We start from the raw sequence: 16,431 nt of genomic DNA on the forward strand, positions 1-16,431 counted from the left end.
GGGGAGTTGTTTAGCTGAGCAGAATACCTCCATGAATAAGGCAACACGCCGAAACGCGTTGGAGAATCCACACCTTCCACCGTCTACTCATCCAAGTCCGCACTCTGCTCAGCTAAACAACTCCCCCAGCTGAACGCAGGGTGGTGAGTCACAAGGAGCCGCCAGCACCTTCGGCGAGCGGCACCCCCGCCTTGTGCACACACCACTTCCGGCGGCAACCCAGTGATCTCATTGTCAGGAGCCGCAAGCAGCCTCCAGACTCAACACCCGTCTGCCCCGCCGGCACACGCGGCACATGGTCCAGCCAGCAGCGCGCCTCCCGCACCTCGGAGCCGCTACCCGCCCTCTACCCGGGCACAGGCACACCCGGCTTCCAGCAGCACCTACACCAAACTCCCACCCCGGGTCGTCCCGCCGGCACACGCGGAACCTACACTTCGGCACAAGCGTGCATACCGATCCCAGGTGCCGCCAGCCCGTCACAGTCCGCCCACCCATACCGGGTACAGACACCGAGCTGACGCAGACATCTCCAGTCTGCCATCAAGAACGCCACCACCATCACCATCAGCACGTGGCACAACCGCTCCAAGAGACACAGTACAGAAAGAACATTCTACAGCCACAACGCTGCACAACAACCAGCGACTGCCGATCACCATCTCCATATCGCAACGCCTACCCAGGCACCTACCGGTAGGTAAGTTGCACACTGTGCGGGACGCCGCCACCACACCCTCCACCACCACATTGCCGGGCATTAAGACTGTTGACCAAAGGTCCAGCAGGGATTACGTGCTGGTCAAGAACTGCACGGCAAGGAGCCCCCTAAAAGGGTCCACCCACCTTCCCCCCGTGCACGCATCTATCTACACCCCCTTACACCCCAGGGTCATTTGTTTTTTCATCAACACTGTGCCTACTCAAATAAAGCCTTTGACCCAACATTACCGACTCAGTCTCTCTTTTAGACATCTCGTACACACCCACACACAGCACACACTCCCACCTCCCACAGAAGAGCGCGCCTTACCCCCCTATTACTTGTCCGCTATCCAGGTAGGATCAGGTACTCCTACCACAGGTGCAGCACTTACCCTCCCCCAACCCCCCCCCCATCTAGACACACGCACATCCCCTTCCCTATCCCTCTCCCTTCCATACACCCCCCCTTCCCCCACCCTCACCCCTCTCTCCCCATACCCAACAACCAAATCAGTGAGCGCGGTTCACCTCCTTCATCGAATCAATAGCATTCAATGGCAAAGCCATTACCATGTTTGCGCATGCGCAATGCTCTGTAACACTACCGTCTGGGACAGGACTGAGAGCGGAGCTAGGGGTGTGACTGAGGGTAGGGGTGGGGCCCTGAATAGAATCGGTCTATCACTAGAGGAGGTAGTGCAATCATTCGATGGCAGCAAACATCGGAACGCCATAATCAAATGGTAAAAACACTACCATCACAAAAAAATTTAAGGTTTTAAACCATCGCGATTCGATGTCCATTCCTACCAGAAAGCCCCCTTCTGTGTCTCCAGTCAGCACCAGTGTCTCTCCAGCCAGGCCCTTGCATCCCTCCGGCTCCAGCCCACAGTGACTTACTTTATTCTTCTCCTCTTCGCTGAATGGCTCGAGTCTTCTGCCTCATGGCGCTACACTCTTATCCTTAAAACCTGGACTGTTAGGGTGCCTTGAGGACAGAGTTTCGGAACCTCACTTCTAAACAAAGAACCAGATTCTAATGGTCTCAGCAATAACTAATCCACCTTCATATTGATTTAATTTTCTGGCTTGTACGATGCATGCTGTTATGCAACATTTACTAAATACATTCTGTCTGTGTTGTTCCTTTACCATGTCCTTCTTTGTTAAGGCAGAGATATGTATTTTGTTGACCAGGGATTGTCGCTCTGCTGTCTGTATTTAATAAATCTGTATCAGTGAGCAGCTTTTGTGCCGTATCCCAGGGCAAAAAAAAACCGACCTTCTTGATTATAATCACTACATGACTGAACAGCACAGAAGCCTATGCTCTTAACCATGTCCACTAAGCCTACTGCTCACTAAGGATGCATACATTTTCAGACGTAATGGTGAATTTAATCACGTGGCCAGGATCAGTGGTAGGCAGAACAGGCAGCTGCCTTAAGGCCCCTACACACAGAACGATATTCCCTACGATCTGACGGATTGGAACGATAAATCAGCAATATCGTTCTGTGTGTATGCATGATATTGTGCATTGTGCGCTCCCGTGGGGTCGTTCGTGGCTTCATCTGATCTTTCTTCATGTTCAAAAGATCAGGCAAATCGATGGACAATCCCATGCAGCGCAATGGGGGGGGGGGGGGCATATCGGCGGATGGGCACCGGATCGCCCAGTGTGTAGGGACCGCCCGATATGTCGGCCCTCTGACCGTTGGTCGCATCAGTGGGTACACATCGTACCGTGTGTACCCACCTTTAGACACAACATGGTTTGGTGGTGAAATCTAGGACTTTAAACCTGTTGGCTGTGTGATTACACCATGTTGTTGGTATGGAGCCCTGAAGGGATGGGAGCAGTTTGGTATCTGTGGATAGGGTTCGAAACCATTGGCATAACCCTAATTTCAGATTGACAGTCCCAGCTTCCACAGCTGAAGAGGGGCGGGGCTTCTTACTACAGGGGCGGGAAGACTCCACCTATAACTGTAGCTTCAGATAATTAAATCAAGAACCTCTCTTACATAAACTTTTACCAATTTTAGTGATGAGATATGACCAGGTCAGAGAAAGGCCATCCGGCTGTGTGCATCCCATGCCACTGTGCCAGTAAAGTGGTTAAACATTAATATTAATACAATATATTACCTGCATGAGCCAAGTGTGCTGAAACCAAAATGTTGGTTCAATATGCAATGTTGGGGGGGGGGAATCAACATGATATAGAGATGCCAACCCCTCCACCCCTCCTGCCTCTGTGAAAGGAACAGAGGGCTCCACGAAAGTGATATTTAGGATGACTATATATTGAGCTTAGTGATTCCCACCCTACACTATGGGCCGAATTCAATTTGAGGCGAAAGGTCCTAGGTCGGACTTTTCGCCGTCATTGGAGGTTTTGCCGGCGAAAAAGTATCGTGCGCGTCCCCGTGTATCCCCGGATTCAATTTGAAATCGTCGAAAACGGGACCAGGCGAAACAGACATCAGCGAAAAGTGCTGTCATTTTTGGGGAAATCAGCCCGACACCCCCCCTCAAAAGGTGCTGTGATATTGGGGATCACTATGTTTACCCCCGAATAGCCCTGCTGAAGGTATTTAAATGGTCTCAATCTGAGTGTTTTTTTTAGAAGGTGGTGAAGAATAGCATTATGGAGGATTTTTTTGGCAAAATAAGTGGTCCCATCAAATTTGGGGTACATGAAAATGGGTGCTAGCATATTTTAAAGTTGCTAATATGAAGTTGTTAGAAAACTTGAAAAATACACCTACCGCAACTACTTGCAAGCAAAAAAACACCTGGGGTATACTTGGGGACCACCCTGGAGTTTATTTTGCTAGTTTTTAAGTTTGTTCCCAAACTGATTTTTTTTTTTCACCCGAAAAACAAAAGTACTGTTTTTGGGGTGTGCTGAAGTGTTTTTTTTTTTTTAAATGTTGACGCCGTTATCCTTAGGGGGCCTTTCCCATGGGTGCTGGGTGTTTATTTTTCCTATTGTACCCCAATTTTGCATTTTTTCTCGACACCTATTACTCGGTTATACTTTTTCGCCGTGTTTGATGCATTGACTTTTCGCCCCACCAGCGAAAAGTCGGCCATATTGAATACGGGGAAAAGTGGAATTGGCGAAAGTGACATCGGTGAAAAAGTTTCGCCAAGAACGGTTTTTCGCTCCAAACTGAATTCGGCTTTATGTCTTCAGTTTTATTATTAGAAGCCAAGATATAATTTCCAGCTAAATGTCTCAAAAATGATAATTGCTCTGGAATCTCTTAATTATCAAGCTGTGAAATTACAGAGTCTTTTATTACATATTAGTTTGATGTACATAAAACACAACACAGCATATTTACAGATAAAATATAAAATAAATGCTACTGTACATTTTTCGATGTACTAAATGCTGGTAAAATGGAATGAAGGGAGCCAGCTGTCATTAAGTCCGTCAGACCCTCGTTGCATACTTCATAATATAATAAAAACAAATTTGCTTTCATTTCTGGGTTTTTACACACTTTTTAGACCTTACTTCAGGAATACACATTCATTAGGATGAAATGTACATTTACTAGATGCAGAATAAAGATTAAACCATGGCCATCATTCACACCCTTCTATTCAGTAAAACGGTTTTCCAAATCCTGCATTGGAACGTCACTTGCCCACTTTATTTTTGTCTCATTTTATAAACGAATAATAGACCATGAAAAAACAGAATACTAGCGCACCAAGAAATTTAGGGGGTATGAGATGCAAGCGAGCTGCCGTATGGGATAACTGACTGAGGGCCTGATTCAGACCCGCTCGCGAGCGCTGAGCGCTTGCAAGCGGGTCGATGTTGCCAAAGTGCGCATGCGCACGACGGAGGCTGCTCCGTTGTGCGCATGCACGAGACCCGAATAACGGCGGCCAAGCCGCCGTTATGGGTCTCACACCAAAGGGGGCGTGCTGTCGATGGCAATTGACAGCAGGCCCCCTTTGGTGGGCGTGGCTGCCCAGACGGAGGCGTTCCCATGGGAACGCCTACCGTCTGGGGCCGGCCCCACTGACATCACTAGTGATGTCAGTGGGAGTGCTATTGGCTCTGATACTGACAAAAGCACTCCAGGCTTGCGGCAGCCAGACCCTACCACAAGGGTCTCGTCGCAAGCCCGATGGTCGCGATGGTCTTGACCATCGTGACCATCATTTTGGCCGCTCGCTATAGCTGTGGGTGGTCACCCACAGCTATGCGAGTGGCCAGGAGGCTGCTGCAAAAAGGAGGAGGGACGGCCCCGATTCAGAGCGAGCGCTCTGTCAGAGCGTCCGGCTCTGAATCAGGGCCTGAATCCCTAAATCGTAACGGAAAGAGGATATACTGCGCTCAGCTAGCATATAATAATATCTGTATAGTGTATGTTAACAGAATGTTGGGCTAATTATGTCTCTACCTGGATAATATGAAAAACAATAAATATGCAAAATCCTACCAAACCACTGCAAATACTATGTTATAAAAGTCAATTTATTATCAAAAGGGCTAAACCATAAAAAAACAGAAAAACTGCACAGGCACACAAATGTATATCCTACCAAAATGTCAGGAATAGAATCAATTGTAGCTGAGAAAATACATAAGATATAAACATGCAAAGAATGAGCTGGTGAATATTGGATATCAGACTGAAGAAATCCTGCTATTGAAAATATTGCAATGCACTAAAGTGCACAGTCTTTTATAGACTTTTAAGACTAAGGGCCTGATTCAGAGCCGCTCGTAAGCGGCCGCTCGTTCGCTCCGAGCGACGTTTGCCCAACTGCGCATGCGTACGGATCGTTATACGCATGCGCGAACCAGTCAGTGCGTCCGAAAATTGTTTGTTCGCTAAACAGCGAATGCCTGCTATTTTGAGTGACAGAATGAGGCGTATGTGGGTGGTAACAGGGGAAGGTGCTTGAAAACGGGGAGTGGAGATCAGAACGCAGCCGTGTTTAAAGGTCAAAACGGGCGTTTTATGGGTGTGCGTAATTAATACAGCAGCGTCATTGACCACCTCACTGGGTTATTTTATAGTCAGAACTGCTCGCAATATAGTGGTAGCAAAAACCAACCACAAGAATAGCGAGCAGTTCATACGCTGGTCGATGTACTCGATTAATCTAATAAATAGCGGAGATGACGTAGGATGCGAGCGGCCAGGGGGCGTAGTTTTTAAAAAAACGACCGCAAGTTTTGTTCGTCCGTTCAGACATAGAGGCGTGAACAGACCGCAAAGAGCAAACGGTTCATTTGAATAGCCACCCTCTTTTTCTGGACGAACGACCTCAAATAGGGCCTGATTCAGAGCCGGACGCTAAGTCTTTTTGACTTTTATAACATAGTATTTGCAGTGGTTTGGTAGGATTTTGCATACTTATTGTTTTTCATATTATCCAGGTAGAGACATAATTAGCCCAACATTCTGTTAACATACACTATACAGATATTATTATATGCTAGCTGAGCGCAGTATATCCTCTTTCCGAATAATAGACCATGAATTTAGTGCAAATTATCTTTATTAGTTTCAGTGGGTAGCATTAATATAGGCAACACATTGGTTACAGCAGTAGAATTCACTAGGAACCAACCAACTAGTGACCACAATAAGAATGCAGCCTATCCAGTCACTGGGAACCAGTGACCTCACCAAGAAAACAGCCTATCGATTCACTAGGAAGCAGTGACATCACTGAGAGAACAGCCTATCCAGTCACTACAAATCAGTGACATAATTTAGTATGCAGCCTATTCACTAGGAATCAGTGACATCACAGAGAAAGCAGCCTATCCATTCACTAGGAACCAGTAACATAATTTAGTATGCAGCCTATTTATTCACTAGGAACCAGTGACATCACTGAGAATGCAGCCTATCCATTCCCTAGGAACTAGTGACATCACTGAGAATGCAGCCTATCCATTCCCTAGGAACCAGTAACATAATTTAGTATGCAGCCTATCCAGTCACTAGGAACCAGTGACATCACTGAGAATGCAGCCTATCCAGTCACTAGGAACCAGTGACATCACTGAGAATGCAGCCTATCCAGTCACTAGGAAGTAGTGACGTCACTGAGAATGCAGCCTATCCAGTCACTAGGAAGTAGTGACGTCACTGAGAATGCAGCCTATCCATTCCCTAGGAACCAGTGACAACACTGACAATGCAGCCTATCCATTCCCTAGGAACTAGTGACATCACTGAGAATGCAGCCTATCCAGTCACTAGGAACCAGTGACCTCACCAAGAAAACAGCCTATCGATTCACTAGGAAGCAGTGACATCACTGAGAGAACAGCCTATCCAGTCACTAGAAATCAGTGACATAATTAGTATGCAGCCTATTCACTAGGAATCAGTGACATCACAGAGAAAGCAGCCTATCCATTCACTAGGAACCAGTAACATAATTTAGTATGCAGCCTATTTATTCACTAGGAACCAGTGACATCACTGAGAATGCAGCCTATCCATTCCCTAGGAACTAGTGACATCTCTGAGAATGCAGCCTAGCCATTCCCTAGGAACTAGTGACATCACTGAGAATGCAGCCTATCCATTCCCTAGGAACCAGTAACATAATTTAGTATGCAGCCTATTTATTCACTAGGAACCAGTGACCTCACTAGAATGCAGCCTATCCAGTCACTAGGAACCAGTGACATCACTGAGAATGCAGCCTATCCAGTCACTAGGAAGTAGTGACGTCACTGAGAATGCAGCCTATCCATTCCCTAGGAACCAGTGACATCACTGAGAATGCAGCCTATCCAGTCACTAGGAAGTAGTGACGTCACTGAAAATGCAGCCTATCCAGTCACTAGGAACCAGTGACATCACTGAGAATGCAGCCTATCCATTCCCTAGGAACCAGTGACAACACTGACAATGCAGCCTATCCATTCCCTAGGAACTAGTGACATCACTGAGAATGCAGCCTACCTATTCACTAGGAAGCAGTGACATCCAAATGGCTGCTTTCAGTGTGTGAAGAAGACAAGTACATACTGTAGTATCTTCCAGCATTGGTTTCCTTCCAAATAATGATCTCCTAACTAGATGGGCTGTAGCATGTGTGCACATTTCTGCACCCGCAGTTGGGAAATTCTATTGTAAGGGCAACTCCGGCAACAATTGATTTTATTAAACATTCTCTCTGTACAGTGCTATGTAATATGTTGTGGCATGTATAAATAAAACAAACCCATAACAAACCGATGAGAACATGTCAGTGCCTCGTACAGAGAAATATGGCTGTGTGCACCGAGCAACGATTACAAAAATGGACTGACTGCCGGGTGGTGACCAACACGGAATCTGTGCCATTAAACCTCTTAAACACAAAACCATATATAACATCCGCTTTAAGGCTCCGTTTTCTGTTAACAGAGACGGAGAGAGGTCCTCCGCTTTTTTTCCGAGTCTTCACTTTCATTTTAGCAGTCGCACTCATGGAAGGACATAGGGACCCATATCTCCTCATGGTGCTATGCGCATAATTTGATTAACTGTTGAGTTTCCAGATCAGGACATAAGATGCTTTTAAGTCTTTTTATAAAATTGTAGTAAACATAAAAAATCTCTTATTACAGTCCACACGGTTTGTGCGTCCCTCACACTTTATTGGTGGTAAAAGGCGGTTTGGCGCTTGATGCAGCGGTTGGGCACCTAGCGCTTACTTCCCGACGTTTTTACAATCTTATCGGAAAGGAATTTACTCATCGCATGGTTCGTTTTTTTCTGCTTTTGCTCCTCGGTAATCTGAATTTCTTCATAGGGATTCTTGGACAATTTTTCTATTTGTATTTTCTCCAGAATATATTCCTGGAATTATACACAGAAAACGGTCAGAAAATGATTTTATTGAGATATTTGAATATGAAAACAACTGAACCCACATCGGCTGAGGATACCATATTTACCTTGATCATATCCAACTTATGGGCGAGTTCTACTTCGGCCAGAGGCCCATAATGCTTCATGTGACACTGATCGGCGATGTTAATCACTGCCAGCAGTAAACTGCCGATCTCAACACTCTATAGGGACAAGAGACAGCGGTATTAGGGATCAACCTACAGCAAAGCCTACACAACAACTCACTGGTATATTCAAATAAAAGAGGTTTGTACAACTGACTAGATGTGTACTAAGGGCCTGATTCAGACCCACTCGCAAGCGGCTGTCCGCTCGCAAGTGGGTCGATGTTGTGCACTGCGCATGCGCACGACGGCGGGAGCTCCGTCGTGCACATGCGCCAGACGCGACGAGCGAAGGACTTTCCTTCGCTCGTTGTGTCTGATCAAAGGGGGCGTGCTGTCGATGTTGATTGACAGCACGCCCCCTTTGGTGGGCGTGCCGGGGGCGTGCCTCCCTGACGGGGGCATTCCCAAGGGAACGCCTACCGTCAGAAGCCGGCCCACTGATATCACTAGTGATGTCAGTGGGAGTGATTTTGGCTCTAATAGAGCCAAAATCACTCCGGGCCTTGCGGTTGAAAACCTCAACCGCAGGCTCCGGATCGCAGTGGCGATGGTCGCGATGGTCAAGACCATCGCGGCCATCAAACTGCACGCTCGTATAGGCTGTGGGTGGTGACCCACAGCTATACGAGCGTCCAGGAGGACGCTCCATAAATATGGAGGGCGGCCCTCATTCAGAGCGTACGGCTCTGAATGAGGGCCTAAGAACAGAAAGGAAATGGTCATTTTTGTTGTCTATTCTCGCTCTATAGCTCTCCTGGGGGTTGATTTTAAATCGAACGGTTCTCTGTTAACGGACATAAATGGTGAGTTTTTGCACAGAACGAATACACAGAAGCGACTTTATACATTTTTTGCGCAGGTCTGTCCTATTCGAGGCGAAAAGCCGGAATCGTTTCGCCGATGACGTCATTTCGCCAGGCGGAAAGCCAATGCAATGTATTAGGCGGAAAAGTTTCGCCTATGAATAGCAGGCGAAAAAAAGTGCAGATTTGGGGTTCAACATTGCGGGAACCCTCGTGCAGCCTTCAGACAGTACCCCAAACGTAAACTGCATATAAAAAAAAAAAAAACACTTAAGGACACCCCAAAAAAAATATAGCTTTGAATTTGGGGGCGAAAAAAGAAAGATGGGGGACAAAGTATGCCCCCTGTGTTTTTTTTCATTGCAGGAGCTTGCGGCAGGCAGGTGGATTTTTAAAGATTTTTTCAACTTAACTTTAAAATATGCTGACCCCCATTTTGAAGTACCCCAAATTTGCTGGGATAAGTTATTTTCTGCAAAAAATACTCCTGAATATTATTCTGCACCACTTATACAAAAACGCTATTTAGCAGCTATTGAGCCCGTTTAAAATCACCAAATACCTTCAGCGACCCAAATGTTTTCACGTACTTTCAAATTGAATACGGGGGCACGCGCGCAATACTTTTCCGCCTGCAAATCACGCGATGTAGGCAAATAAGTCCGGGAGGTGGAAAAGTATCGCAGTTCTGCTCAAATTGAATACGGCTCTTGATCATCTGTCGTTCTGTGAACTAGGACGTTTCGGGGCTGGGCGATGTGAAAGTTATAGCACAGATTTTTTTTTTTTTAAAGACTACCAAGTATATAGGATTAGGGGCATATTTACTAAAAGTTCTAAGAGTTAAAAAGTGGAGCTGTTGCCCATAGCAGCATAGACTGAAAGCAGGAATTCAGCAAGACCCATATCCTGCAAAGCCGCTGGAAACCATTATAGCAGCTGCTCGCAGCTTACTGTATCTGCCCCTTGCCATTCATCTAACCACACAAACACCGCCTCCTCCCTCTGACTTTTAATATTGATCCGTCACTATATATAGTGGAGGCAGCCATTTTGTGGAACCCAATATTCATGAGAATGCAACCTATACATTTACAAGGCAGGGAGTACCTCGTGCCTCAGTGATTCTACTTGTCTCTAGTAAATTGATAGGTTCATTATTTGTTTCAGTCTACAAATTGTCTGCCTCCATTGGACAGGGCCATTTTAAGCGTATATCCACTCAGGGAATGCACCCGCTCTAACTGGACTATTAGACAGGTGGAGAATACTCCCTGAAGCTAATGCTATAGAGTCCCCTCCCTTAACCACACGCCTGGCACAAAGGCATTGGGATACGTCCACAGCCAGAATTGCTTTACCCGACATGGCCACAACGAAACAGACAGTGCCGGACCGTTGTGTCTCCCCATCTGCATGGAGGAAATCCGTTCTGTACAACCCCCAGGCATGGCAGAGGGCCTGGATCCTGGAGGATCCAGTCCCCATCTATCCTGACATCCTGACAGCAGAGTGCAGCAGCGGGCGTGGAGGCAGCGGTGAACCTGCAAGGATGCATCTCAAATTTGGCACAACCGCGAGCCAATCATGGCACTCAGACTGGCAGCCAATCAAAAGCGCTGCATCATCACACTGCCCCCTGGCGCCGGCTTGTATTAGGGAAGGAGCAGAGAAGAAGAGCTCCTGAAGACAGAAGCACAAAGATGACGACGCCAGAAGTCCTGGAAGGTGGCGGCCATTGCAAGAGAGTTTAAACAGGCCGTGGGAGGTAGTGGGACACTAGGCCCCGGCAGCATAGAAAGGCACTAGGCCCAGGGAATATAAAGGGCACTAGGCCCCGGCAGCATAGAAAGGCACTAGGCCCAGGGAATATAAAGGGCACTAGGCCCCGGTAGGACAGGCACAAAGCCCTTTAGACATGATTTACCCCCATGTTAGGCAGCATTACAGTATACTGACTGTATACAGTCAGGTGCATAAATATTGGGACATTGACAGAATTTTCATATTTTGGCCTCTAGTCACCACCACAATGGCTTTGAAATGAAACAAAGAAGATGTGATTTACCTGCAGACTTTCAGATATAATTTGAGGGTAATTACATCCAAATCAGGTGAACGGTGTAGGAATTACAACGGTTTCTACATGTGCCTCCCACTTTTTAAGGGGCCAAAAGTAATGGGACTATCAACTCAAAGGCTATTTCATGGACAGGTGTGGGCTATTCCCTAGGCACAATTCTAGATAAGTCCTACAAGTTATATACTGTAGTGCAACTTTGGTTCATTTTTGGGGCGTGGGTCCCCCTGGATTGCATTGGCTGATTTGTCTCAGGGCACTGCATTTTAACACATTTTCCATTATAACACATTTTCCATTATAACACATTTTAACCCTTCACTGTGTATTTTTAATATATATGTACTTCACTTTTTTATTTTCATTCTTTATATATAGCTGCAGCTGGGGCAGGTTTTGGGGGGTCATGCGTTCTGGATTTGAACCCTAGTATGTTAGGGACCTACCTGAAAGAGGTTACCCGGATATGTTGGGTAGGCCCATAAGCTTGGCCATGATTATGCTAAATACCTCTATTGATTGCAAAATTTTATTGCATTTATATATATTAATAATTTGGAGTTGTGCACCTGAGATTTGTCTGTTTCTGTGCCTGTATATATTGCCCCAGGTTAGACGGGCTGGGACAATACCAGAGGGCTTAGGAAGGGCACTAGGCCCTATAGAATCGTTCCCTACTAGACAGGCAGTAGGCCCTAGCCATGTAGGGCAATAAGCACTATAGAAATTTGGTATTTTGACCCACGTTAGACGCCACTAGGCCCAAAAGGTATTGTTATAAGTACTTGGTTAGTAGCTCCTTGGTTAGGCAATCAGGACCCCACGAAAGGTAGGCTGTGCTAAATCATTGTATTCCCCCACAGTCTGGACCCCATGAAAGGTAGGCTGTGCTAAATCATTGTAATCCCCCACAGTCAGGACCCCAGGGAAGGTAGGCTGTGCTAAATCATTGTATTCCCCCACAGTCAGGACCCCATTAAAGGTAGGCTGTGCTAAATCATTGTAATCCCCCACAGTCAGGACCCCATGAAAGGTAGGCTGTGCTAAATCATTGTAATCCCCCACAGTCAGGACCCCATGAAAGGTAGGCTGTGCTAAATCATTGTATTCCCCCACAGTCAGGACCCCATGAAAGGTAGGCTGTGCTAAATCATTGTATTCCCCCACAGTCAGGACCCCATGAAAGGTAGGCTGTGCTAAATCATTGTATTCCCCCACAGTCAGGACCCCATTAAAGGTAGGCTGTGCTAAATCATTGTAATCCCCCACAGTCAGGACCCCATGAAAGGTAGGCTCTGCTAAATCATTGTATTCCCTCCACAGTCAGGACCCCATTAAAGGTAGGCTGTGCTAAATCATTGTAATCCCCCACAGTCAGGACCCCATGAAAGGTAGGCTGTGCTAAATCATTGTATTCCCCCACAGTCAGGACCCCATGAAAGGTAGGCTGTGCTAAATCATTGTATTCCCCCACAGTCAGGACCCCATGAAAGGTAGGCTGTGCTAAATCATTGTATTCCCCCACAGTCAGGACCCCATGAAAGGTAGGCTGTGCTAAATCATTGTAATCCCCCACAGTCAGGACCCCATTAAAGGTAGGCTGTGCTAAATCATTGTATTCCCCCACAGTCAGGACCCCATTAAAGGTAGGCTGTGCTAAATCATTGTATTCCCCACAGTCAGGACCCCATGAAAGGTAGGCTGTGCTAAATCATTGTATTCCCCACAGTCAGGACCCCATGAAAGGTAGGCTGTGCTAAATCATTGTATTCCCCCACAGTCAGGACCCCATGAAAGGTAGGCTGTGCTAAATCATTGTATTCCCCCACAGTCAGGACCCCATTAAAGGTAGGCTGTGCTAAATCATTGTATTCCCCCACAGTCAGGACCCCATGAAAGGTAGGCTGTGCTAAATCATTGTAATCCCCCACAGTCAGGACCCCATGAAAGGTAGGCTGTGCTAAATCATTGTAATCCCCCACAGTCAGGACCCCATGAAAGGTAGGCTGTGCTAAATCATTGTATTCCCCCACAGTCAGGACCCCATGAAAGGTAGGCTGTGCTAAATCATTGTATTCCCCACAGTCAGGACCCCATGAAAGGTAGGCTGTGCTAAATCATTGTATTCCCCCACAGTCAGGACCCCATGAAAGGTAGGCTGTGCTAAATCATTGTATTCCCCCACAGTCAGGACCCCATGAAAGGTAGGCTGTTGGTAAGGAACCTGCTTGTATATTTGGGTGCTGTAACTGTATGTTTTCTTTGTTTCATAACTGTTACTGCATTATAAGAAGAAATGCATTGTTTGGAAAGTCTAGGAATTGCTTGGCAAGGCAGTGCACTACACACACGTGGTATATTGATGTTGTCCACCGGGCCAGCTAGTATCAGAGCCCAGGGGTGGATTGGGGACAGTTCCCTACGCCATCCCCCCCCCCCCCTTGCCCCCCCTCCCCCGTCTGCTACGTGGGCCAAATCACAACTGCAGCCATCAGGCAGCACTGAGAGATTCTGCGCATTAGCAACAGCACATTGCAGGCCGGGCTGATTAACTGGCGATACAGCTGGTCAGCTGTGCTGCCCGCAAACTAAAGCAGCGCAGCAGCCAGGACAGCATACATACCGGGCCATGTGACACAGCGCCTGTCTGGCCCCTCCCTCATGTCTGAGCTGTGTGCATTAGCCCCGCCCTCCTCTTCCTGCTCCTCCCATGAACTGTCACAACCCTGCTGCTGCTCTGTACTGGAAGAAATGCAGGTACCACGGGGGGCTGTGTATACTGAGGGCTAGTATGGGGGGCTGTGCATACTGAGGGCTAGTATGGGGGGCTGTGCATACTGAGAGCTAGTATGGGGGGCTGTGCATACTGAGAGCTAGTATGGGGGGCTGTGCATACTGAGAGCTAGTATGGGGGGCTGTGCATACTGAGAGCTAGTATGGGGGGCTGTGCATACTGAGAGCTAGTATGGGGGGCTGTGCATACTGAGAGCTAGTATGGGGGGCTGTGCATACTGAGGGCTAGTATGGGGGGCTGTGTATACTGAGGGCTAGTATGGGGGGCTGTGTATACTGAGAGCTAGTATGGGGGGCTGTGTATACTGAGGGCTAGTATGGAGGGCTGTGTATACTGAGAGCTAGTATGGGGGGCTGTGTATACTGAGAGCTAGTATGGGGGGCTGTGTATACTGAGAGCTAGTATGGGGGGCTGTGTATACTGAGGGCTAGTATGGGGGGCTGTGTATACTGAGAGCTAGTATGGGGGGCTGTGTATACTGAGAGCTAGTATGGGGGGCTGTGTATACTGAGAGCTAGTATGGGGGGCTGTGTATACTGAGAGCTAGTATGGGGGGCTGTGTATACTGAGAGCTAGTATGGGGGGCTGTGTATACTGAGAGCTAGTATGGGGGGCTGTGTATACTGAGGGCTAGTATGGGGGGCTGTGTATACTGAGGGCTAGTATGGGGGGCTGTGTATACTGAGGGCTAGTATGGGGGGCTGTGTATACTGAGGGTTAGTATGCGGGGGCTGTGTATACTGAGAGCTAGTATGGGGGGCTGTGTATACTGAGGGCTAGTATGGGGGGCTGTGTATACTGAGGGCTAGTATGGGGGGCTGTGTATACTGAGAGCTAGTATGGGGGGCTGGGTATACTGAGGGCTAGTATGGGGGGCTGGGTATACTGAGGGCTAGTATGGGGGGCTGGGTATACTGAGTGCTAGTATGAGGGGCTGTGCATACTGAGAGCTAGTATGGGGGGCTGTGCATACTGAGAGCTAGTATGGGGGGCTGTGCATACTGAGAGCTAGTATGGGGGGCTGTGCATACTGAGAGCTAGTATGGGGGGCTGTGCATACTGAGAGCTAGTATGGGGGGCTGTGCATACTGAGGGCTAGTATGGGGGGCTGTGCATACTGAGAGCTAGTATGGGGGGCTGTGCATACTGAGAGCTAGTATGGGGGGCTGTGCATACTGAGGGCTAGTATGGGGGGCTGTGCATACTGAGGGCTAGTATGGGGGGCTGTGCATACTGAGGGCTAGTATGGGGGGCTGTGCATACTGAGGGCTAGTATGGGGGGCTGTGTATACTGAGAGCTAGTATGGGGGGCTGTGTATACTGAGGGCTAGTATGGAGGGCTGTGTATACTGAGAGCTAGTATGGAGGGCTGTGTATACTGAGAGCTAGTATGGGGGGCTGTGTATACTGAGAGCTAGTATGGGGGGCTGTGTATACTGAGGGCTAGTATGGGGGGCTGTGTATACTGAGAGCTAGTATGGGGGGCTGTGTATACTGAGAGCTAGTATGGGGGGCTGTGTATACTGAGAGCTAGTATGGGGGGCTGTGTATACTGAGAGCTAGTATGGGGGGCTGTGTATACTGAGAGCTAGTATGGGGGGCTGTGTATACTGAGAGCTAGTATGGGGGGCTGTGTATACTGAGGGCTAGTATGGGGGGCTGTGTATACTGAGGGCTAGTATGGGGGGCTGTGTATACTGAGGGCTAGTATGGGGGGCTGTGTATACTGAGGGTTAGTATGCGGGGGCTGTGTATACTGAGAGCTAGTATGGAGGGCTGTGTATACTGAGAGCTAGTATGGGGGGCTGTGTATACTGAGAGCTAGTATGGGGGGCTGTGTATACTGAGAGCTAGTATGGGGGGCTGTGTATACTGAGAGCTAGTATGGGGGGCTGTGTATACTGAGAGCTAGTATGGGGGGCTGGGTATACTGAGGGCTAGTATGGGGGGCTGGGTATACTGAGGGCTAGTATGGGGGGCTGGGTATACTGAGGGCTAGTATGGGGGGCTGGGTATACTGAGTGCTAGTATGGGGGGC

The 16,431-nt window shown here is 47.9% G+C and overlaps 2 protein-coding genes across 2 annotated transcripts in view; both read right to left on the reverse strand.

Annotated features, from left to right (window-relative positions):
• OTUB2 (OTU deubiquitinase, ubiquitin aldehyde binding 2) overlaps positions 1-668 on the reverse strand; it is a 38,366-nt gene extending 37,698 nt beyond the window's left edge. The window contains exon 1 of the mRNA XM_088464347.1: positions 501-668. Coding sequence (XP_088320473.1) covers positions 501-668 — 168 coding nt within the window. The remainder of the gene's footprint in view (positions 1-500) is intronic.
• Positions 669-6,187: 5,519 nt separating this feature from the next.
• CCDC197 (coiled-coil domain containing 197) overlaps positions 6,188-16,431 on the reverse strand; it is a 35,149-nt gene continuing 24,905 nt past the window's right edge. Inside the window, exons 8-9 of the mRNA XM_088464348.1 lie at positions 8,654-8,770; positions 6,188-8,555 (exon numbers count right to left, since the gene is read on the reverse strand). Coding sequence (XP_088320474.1) covers positions 8,400-8,555; positions 8,654-8,770 — 273 coding nt within the window. The 3' untranslated portion in view covers positions 6,188-8,399. The remainder of the gene's footprint in view (positions 8,556-8,653; positions 8,771-16,431) is intronic.

The sequence above is a fragment of the Taudactylus pleione genome, unplaced genomic scaffold, assembly GCF_031769625.1.
Source record: "Taudactylus pleione unplaced genomic scaffold, aTauple2 ptg001661l, whole genome shotgun sequence".
Classification (NCBI taxonomy): Eukaryota; Metazoa; Chordata; class Amphibia; order Anura; family Myobatrachidae; genus Taudactylus; species Taudactylus pleione.